The sequence below is a fragment of the Morone saxatilis genome, unplaced genomic scaffold, assembly GCF_004916995.1.
Source record: "Morone saxatilis isolate NCDOM2014 unplaced genomic scaffold, NCSU_SB_2.0 Contig1, whole genome shotgun sequence".
NCBI classification, from domain to species: Eukaryota; Metazoa; Chordata; class Actinopteri; family Moronidae; genus Morone; species Morone saxatilis.
The window spans coordinates 17,282,386-17,291,369 of NW_023339651.1; the positions used below are offsets into that span (position 1 = coordinate 17,282,386).

At 43.2% G+C, this 8,984-nt stretch overlaps 1 protein-coding gene across 1 annotated transcript in view; it reads left to right on the forward strand.

Annotated features, from left to right (window-relative positions):
- The window catches only part of cacna1g (calcium channel, voltage-dependent, T type, alpha 1G subunit), a 155,722-nt gene that overhangs the window by 47,435 nt on the left and 99,303 nt on the right, over nt 1-8,984 (forward strand). The window contains exons 4-8 of the mRNA XM_035670064.1: nt 2,052-2,208; nt 4,661-4,955; nt 5,496-5,588; nt 5,712-6,609; nt 7,396-7,793. Of these exons, the coding sequence (XP_035525957.1) occupies nt 2,052-2,208; nt 4,661-4,955; nt 5,496-5,588; nt 5,712-6,609; nt 7,396-7,793 (1,841 nt within the window). The remainder of the gene's footprint in view (nt 1-2,051; nt 2,209-4,660; nt 4,956-5,495; nt 5,589-5,711; nt 6,610-7,395; nt 7,794-8,984) is intronic.

Sequence of the window (8,984 nt, forward strand, 5' to 3'; positions counted from 1 at the left end):
GATGAAAATAACAGCAAAATCTGTGCAGCAACAGCAGAGGGACACAGCCAGATTTAGCAGAGGGAGTGTGTGGGCGGCAGGAAGTGTGTGTGTTGTCAGAAACTTGAGGGAACACTGTCCAGAGCTGACAGAATCAGGGATGTACTGTATGAAAGGCGAAAAAAGCAGGTCTTTTACTGTGGCGTTAATTCAGAGCAAACTGGAGGTGTACCGCTGACACTCTCGCAGGCTGCTAACAAATCTCGGTACTTCCGTTTCACTCGGGACTCATTGTGTGTTCTTCCAAATGTATTTTTAACCTTTATTCATCCCGAGGAGGATGTTGCTAAGCACGCGTCCTGTTTTCTACAATGGCCTGTTTAATATTTATACGGCGCACACAGTGCAATGAGGCTTCTAGTTACTGCTGAAGCATCTTTGGCTTACAGTGCCTTGCTCATAGGCACTTCATTACTGCAGCACTTGATGTGCTGCTGCTGTGTGCCACTTAAATGGCTTGTCGATGCTGTTTTACTGGTAGGTACCGCTGTCCACTGGAATTCCAGTGGTGTGTTTTAGTGGTGCTGATTCTTAGTGGTATGCACTTTGGAGCTGCTGTTCGACTGGCATACGGCACATAAAAATGCTGCTAGATACCACTCCCAGCTGGTTTATGACAGCTCTTTGCTGATTGTGATATGTTGATGCTATATGCATGGCACTATTGTTCCACTGAAAGATGCCACTTCTCACTGGCAGGTAAAACATATAGCTGTTGCCATAATATTATACTGGAAGGTATGTACCAACACACTATGAACTTGTGTAATAACTCCTATGTAAGAACTTTACACCTTCATTATGTAATAACACCCGCATTTTGTAACAATCTGACATATTGTGGCGGCTATTACAAAAGTTTTATGTTATGGTCTTTTGGGGGAATCCTGTCAAAAGACCATTGCAGTAGTCAATCCCTTTTCCAGATCGTCATTTGTCACTGAGTTGACTGATGCATCAGTCTAGGAAAACACCCCACCAAACGAGTTTTTTTATGCAACCAGACCGGTGGTATCTGCATTTATGTTTCTCACAATCCCTGTAATATCCAACATCATAGCCCTCAGCTTACATTTGCAACACTGCTATCTAGCGGTTGCGAGTTTAAACACAAAAATCAATTGTGTTTTTTTAGAATTAATACAAAATCACCAAACAAAATATTGCAAAACTATATTTTTGGATATTTTCTTACAGTATCTGCCAATTTGTGCACAGCAGTGGCCCAACACAATAAATAGTGAAATATGTCAATAACAATTGGTATATACCAGTGACAGTGAAACATGACTGACATAGAATGGCATCAACATATGCCAATAGAGCAAGAGTGGCATACATCAGTAATTTCTTGTTTTTTTATTATTAGCAGTTTGTTCATTTTCATTTCCTGAAAACCTTCCCAGTGGCAGAAAAACATCCTCTTGACAAATTAACATACTGAATCACTTCTGTTTGTCAAGAGCCAGACCCCATATTGTTTACAAGTAACCCACAGCACTGCTCTGCATCTGCTACAATGAATGACCCTGTTTTGACAGTCCTTCATTAAGATGTTTAAATAATATAAAACACAGAGAGGCTGAATTTACTAGACTGTAATGTGTGGAAGGCCATTATCTCTGCCATTTATCATTTATTATTGGATTTCCATTAAACTGTAAAAAGTGTTATAGCATCCACTGGCAAGTGTATAATTGGATCAAATGAATAAAGAAGCTGAATTGTGCACTTCTCCATGTAAGTGTGTTATAATAGACCAGTACTAGGCACTGTGGATGGCTGTAAATTGAGAGGCACCTGAATTGGTGCTCATATTGACCACTGTATTCAATAAAATACCCAGTACTCATATCAGCTCTGAAAGAACACATTGCACTGCCACTTAAAAGAGGTTTGATTTTCAATTCTAACAGTAACTAACACCTAATCCACACAAGTACGTATTATCTACTGCATGTGCGTTGGTGTGCCACCCAGCTGTTTGACCTTGTCCTTGTTTCTTCTCTCAGGTATGCGTATCCTGGTGACCCTGCTGCTGGACACCCTGCCCATGCTGGGCAACGTGCTGCTGCTCTGCTTCTTTGTCTTCTTCATATTCGGCATCGTAGGCGTCCAGCTGTGGGTCGGCCTGCTCAGAAACCGCTGCTTTGTGAAAAACTTCTCCTTGTGAGTTCACCTTGCCGCCATTTGATCTGTGTATTTGCCAGTGTGTGTAGCGTGTTAACTATTTGAATTCAAGTACTCACATCTGTAATGCTCAGTTTAATGTTAACTGCAGGATTAATATTGCATAGAAAGACCAGCTACAGTACTGGTCACACTATCACCAATATAATAAACTAAATTTTTTACAATACGGTATAGCTACTAGTTACTATTCAGATTAAAATGTTACATACAAAACTATGATATGATTAAAATATGATTGTTTGTTATAGATCAGAGTACCCAACAGTATATGAAGCACTAAAAGCACAATAAAAGTAATAATAATAATCCAATAATATAACACTGACAGGTGCCAATAACTTTTTGTTTTTAGCTTTTAATGTTATACTTTCTGTTTATTTTACATTGTACTCACTAAAGTAATTATTAATAACCATTAACTATTAGAAATTATGGCGGAAGTCTGCGAAAGGAAGACCGATGATGTTATAACCCCAAATTATCCTTTTAAATGGTCTAAAGAAAACATTGAAAAAATACAGAATTACATGGCTATTATTTACCTTCGTATGTATTACAAAGGTGCTCAAGGTGACTGGACTTATTTATTTCTTATTTAAGAAACTTATCTAATGGAGCTGAGATAAACAACACTAATGAGATTGCAAACAAAGGTCTACAGGAGGCCAAGGTAAACCTATGGAGTAAACCTTGACCCCACGCACTAAACTAGGTCATACGTGAAAGTCAATGAGGTTAGCGATGATAGTCTCATCACAGTGATGAATGGGAGCACGACAAGCCCTGCTATAATGAAAAAGACCCCATGTGGCCCATGGTACAGTATATGGAACATGGCCACCTATGACTTATTCATGTTCCCTGTGTCACCCTGGCTTCATTACTCTCTATAGGATTTATGAGATCTCACAGCTGTAATTTAAGTTCATGCATAATGGCTTTGGTGAGCTGGCATTTTTTTTGTCATCATCATCAATTTTTAGACCTTCTTCATATATCTGGAAGGTCTGTACTTCTGCATCAGATGAATAGCATTTAAGACTGGCTCTATGTCTAAAGTCATAAGCATATCTGTTTTAACGGCTTTTCTTTAAATCATATTGCTGATCCATATTTTTGTTCTTCTGCAAAGTAACAGCTGTTAACTGGGTTGCCAGTGACTCGTTATCACACTGATTGAGAATATGTGAGAGCATCCGGTAGGAACCATATCCCATGCATCATTGTAGGGTGCGATAAATCAAATGTGTTTCATACTGAGCTCATCCCAAAGAGACATTAAATAAATAAGTAAGTATAAGGCGGTCCTGAAGTGTAAAAGGACATGTCTGGTCCTACAAAGTATTTGAGGCCACTATGTAATTAATAAAGCCCGCCAGCTGAATGTGTGCTGACAGACAAGCCAGATACGGCACAGTTATTCCAAACTGACAAGTGCTCTATAACAGAGCCAAGAGCTGGTGTAGCAGGCAGACAAATATGTGTGCTCATCTCACACAATGCACACAGGGGTCTCCCCAACCATTTGGCCCCAGGTATGTCAACACAATTATAAGTGGCTTCACTGATTAGTTTCTCCTATCTGTTTGAAGGAGTGTTAATCAGTGAAATCAGCTGCTGTAGGATTTGAGTGGAATTAAAGCCTGCAGACTTTGGGTCCTTCGAAGTTTGATCCACTTAAAATTCTACCCAATGTATGCTAAAATTCAAAGGTAAAATCATCACTTCATATGAAAACTTCCAGCCAGTTTAACTGCCTCAACCTGGCAACAAAAGCACCCTGCAGTTGAAGAGTGGTGGCTGAAGGGCAAAGATGGCTCGCTGAAGAGAGACAGATTTTTGTTATTTTGCAGATTTCCTGGGGGCACTTTTTTTTTAGCCCACTACATGTGATTTAGCTCTAGCTTCCTATCTTTGTGCCAAAATGTCTTGTGGTTTCACATCATGGAGCAGCAAATTTCTACATTCTTTTTCTGAGATATATTCTATGTCATTATGATTATATCTATTAAATCTATTTATTATTTTATACTAAATGTATGTCTCAGTTTGTTGTAAGTGCCTGACCCAAGGGTATCTTTTCATACTTTAATTTAGTGGTTAGGCATATCCTATAGTGAGATTTTGTACCTTTTGAAAGAGAAGATAACATATACTTCCTCTTATTATTAGAAAGTTGAGCAATGAAACGCCTCCTTGTTCATTTTAATGCGCTCAGTAGTTTTACCACTACAGCCTTACTTGGCCTGGTATGAACAGTAGCTTACAGTGGCTAATGTTAGCTAATGTTAGCTAATGTTTGCACATTTTAGATAATTGATTGACTCAGTAATGCTCTGCAGTAGGTATCTGGGCTCAGCAGATTTATGACAGCACAACCTAAGACTCAATCAACCCCTGTAATGTCCTCTCTTTTTATTCCCCAAAGCCCTCTCAGCACGGGTTTGAAGAAATACTACCATACTGACAACATTAGCGACGAGAACCCCTTCATCTGCTCCCTGCCCCAAGACAATGGCATGAGGAACTGCAACTCTGTGCCGCAGCTGTACCAGCACAACATTGAGTGCAAACTGGACGAGTACTCTTACAACAGCACTGACAACACCACCTGCGTCAACTGGAACCAGTACTATACCGAATGCGCCGCTAGTGACACCAACCCCTTTCAGGGAGCCATCAACTTCGACAACATCTTCTACGCCTGGATTGCCATCTTTCAGGTAAGACAGCTATTCACACCTGCAAGGCATGGACGAACAACTGGAGCAAAATAGGTAGTCAGTTTGTAAAGCAAGATTTTGCAATGAGACACATACGGTATGGTTTGGCTGACGTGCAAGCCTGCATTACAAGATGGAGACGAAGAGGGAGAAAGGGAGCATAATTGCCCCAGTGGCTAGTGTATCAGAGAGATAGAGCTTACAGGATTAGCAGGTCGCCACAGCCACACCACCAGACTGCAGCCTCATTTTTCCACACCATTTGTTTGCTATCTCCAAATCATCTGAAAAGCCTTTTGTTGAAGTGTTCATTCATCGCTGTCTGGCTGAGGGGGGTAATTTTGGAGGACAAATGCCAGAGGAGTTGTCCCATAAATCTGGCCACTGCTCCGGTTTGCCTGTGTGAGGTCACGCACACAAGAGAAAGAGTCTCCTTTAATTCCATATTTTTAATTCTACTTCTTTCTTTTGTGAGTTGTATGATTACTGTTTTTCCTTTGTCTCTCTATATTCCTCTCATCTGCCTTTGTTCTTCTTTAGGTGATCACTCTGGAGGGCTGGGTGGACATCATGTACTTTGTGATGGATTCTCACTCCTTCTACAACTTCATCTACTTCATCCTACTCATCATTGTAAGTGCCACTTCATGGTGTGTCCGCTGATGATTGAACAAGTGGGTCAGTCGAGGGACGGATGTGTGAGCATCAATTGCGAGTGTGTGAATAACAATGTCATCTACGCCTCCTTGTCTTTAGATTGGCTCATTCTTCATGATCAACCTGTGCCTGGTGGTCATCGCCACTCAGTTCTCGGAGACCAAGCAGAAAGAGAGTCAGCTAATAAAGGACCAGCGGGAGCGCTACATGTCCAACGCCAGCACTCTGGCCTCCCACTCCGAGCCGGGCTCCTGCTACGACGAGCTGCTTAAGTGCCTGGTTGAAATCGTCCGCAATGGGGCCAAACAAGTGGCACATATCTGCAGGCTTCTGGCCCGCCGAGCTGGGTTCAACATCCCCGCTACGCCCCCACCCGCCACGCCCCAACGCAGCCAAAGAAGGAGGAGGAAGTGTTCCAGGCGGGGATCTGTGTCGGTTCATCACATGATGCACCATCATCACCACCACTACCACCTGGGGAATGGCAGCGTGAGGGGAGGAGGGAGTAGCAGGTGCCTGGAGGGTAGGGATGTGGAGGTCGGTGCCCATAACAACAGCGGAGGGGCCCTTGTAGCAACCACCGGCACCGGGCACCTTTCTTTAGCCCCGCCGCCTTCAGTGACAGCAGCCACCTCTGATACAAACCTAGCCACTTTGTTCAACCCTGCCACGGGAGCTGCCGATTCATCTTCGGTACGCAGTGTATTCCATGCAGAGGCTCTTTGCTGTTCCCCCTCGCCCACAAACCTGGGGCCAACCATAGGCACCTTCTCCCTAGCCCCGGCTCCCATGTCCAGGGCCATGAAGAGGAACTCTGTACCCTTTGCGGCCCCAGGGCCTAAGAACTACCCCACCCTGCAGACTCGAGCCCTGGCCGAGTCCAGACGAGGAAGTGCTGCTGCCAGCACTCTGACTAACATCAGCTTCAACCTGAATATCCCGCCCATGCCCCTGGAGAGACGGCCATCAAGCCTGTTGGACACACACGCTGCCACAGGTAGACAAATCACAACAAATTATACGATACATTGCATTGAAAGTCATGGTCATAACATACAATAAAAAACTTGGAAAGTGTTTGATTAGTTCCATTAGCTGCATTCCTTTGAGTCAGCTGTGGTGGATAGGGTTTGCTTTGCTGACCGTTCCCATTAAGTAAAAATCTGGAAGGCATACAAGGGTTTGAAAATAACAAGAGTATCTCATTTAGTCCATATTTCCATATCAGTGTAGAAGCAAACCAAATGACACGCCACTGGAAGTGTTCCTATTTCTGCAATCACCTATATGGTGGAGTGCGATATCAATTTGTCGTGATTAAGCCTCAAACTATAACACTATTCAGAGAGGGGATTTTTCGTGAGAGACAGAAAGAGTGCTAATCGCAGTCAATAAATGTTAATCCCTCATGTCGTAGCTCGCAGCCAGCTTCGTCTGCCTCTGGCCAAGTTCTAAAAGGCAGTGGGCTCAGCAAAAGTCAGGCCAGGTCTGTCCAGGTTGTACAGACGGTGGAAACGCTGGCAGACGGCCAGACAGGCCACAGCACAGCTTGTAGAAATGGCATTACTCATACAGCACACACTGCCCATCACAGACAAACACACGCCCTCTGACACACACGCAAATGTCCACAAATGTTTTTCACAACAGATCTCTTTCATTGGATTTGACAATCTGTCTAAACCACTTAATTTTTGTAATTTATCACAATCACGCTGATTTCTCTGCCGTTTCCTTCTCTTTGTATCAGTTTCTCCCTCTGACCTTTCTCACTCGCCTGCAGCCCAGCTCTCCTGCCAGCTGTCGGCTTGTGACCTCAGCACCACCAGCAGTGCCATGGACACAGCCGCTTTGACATTGGACCCAGAGAGTTGCCCCTACTGCGCCAAGCTAGCCAATGAATCAGAGGGTGGCACTGAAGGCAACGAGACCCCCGGAGACTCCGACAGCGAGGGCGTATATGAGTTCACCCAAGACCTCCACCACAGGGACAGGAGAGACAGCCGGCAGCCAAAAAAGAAGCAGTGTAGGCTTGGCAAAACGGCGGGGAACGTAGTTCGCTTCTGGAGGCTGGTGTGCGACACATTCAGGAAGATTGTGGACAGCAAGTACTTTGGACAAGGGATTATGATCGCCATTCTGATCAATACTCTGAGCATGGGGATCGAGTACCATGAGCAGGTAAGTGTGTGTTTCTGTAGGTCTTATTATGAAGTGTGTGTGAAGTGGAATGCAGCTGTTGGCTGGGTAAGGAGTAGCAAACCTGAATGCCTACACAAAGTTCACAGTGGAAACCTGTGCACCTCCTGATCCTCTGTGCACGTGTGTGTCACTCTGTGAGATTGCGTAAGCTACACATCTTCCACAGACCCAACTGGAATTCCTGATTTCTCTCTCTGGTCTTGTTTGTTTACACAAGCGTAATTACAGCCATGTGAGAAAGAAAGCGGAAATGGGAGAGTATGAGAGACAGAGCAATAGGAACAGGGGTGGTTTAACGGGTGGGGAAGGCCCCATAACAGCTTTCATTCTCAATCTGCAATTTTTCCTCTTGGGTTTCTTTCTCTCTCTCCCATTAACAGGTGATATTAACACGCAGTCTGTATCAGTGCAGCTTATCTGTATCAGGTAAAAGGCACGTGAATGCGGGGTGTAAATGCATGCAAAACACTACAGTCGTAATACTGTCTGATTGACCGGAACACATCTGGAGGTTGTTTGTGATCCGATCTCAACCAGGTGTGAATGTGAAAAATTCCACCCAACAAGTTTAAATGTCATAAAGTCCACCACTCCTTTTTATCTCAGCGTCATAACACTAAACATGACCTCTTTCATAGCAAAGAAGAGTACAGTATAGCACATACAGCAGCATTGCTCCCCTTAACCTAGCACACATGTGTTTGTTGACAAATCAGCCAGCGATAAGAGAACACTTATTAATACCAGCTGTACAGATACACACCTGATGTAATAAATATAAAGATGAGATTGAATAAGAATGGTGGATCTGATGTAAGAATATACAATCAGAGACTGTGATCACTAGAGATACACCAATCCAACTTTCTCTACCAATTCCAATATCTAAACAAAGGTTATCTGCTGATATGTATACCAATCCATTACTATTTTATTCTTGTAACTACATTATCTAACTCCACTGTATGAAATCCATTGGAATCATTTTCATATAGAGTAATAATGATATTACAGTTACACTGAAGCAACTCAAAGCAACTGGGGAGAGTTTGGGAAAGATTGTGATGTTGGTTAAATATTGAAAAAGTCAGCACTTGAGCCTGACACGTTGACTTATTCAGTATTATTTTCAAGCCTTATCTAACCTTGCATGACCTTGCACATTGGTCT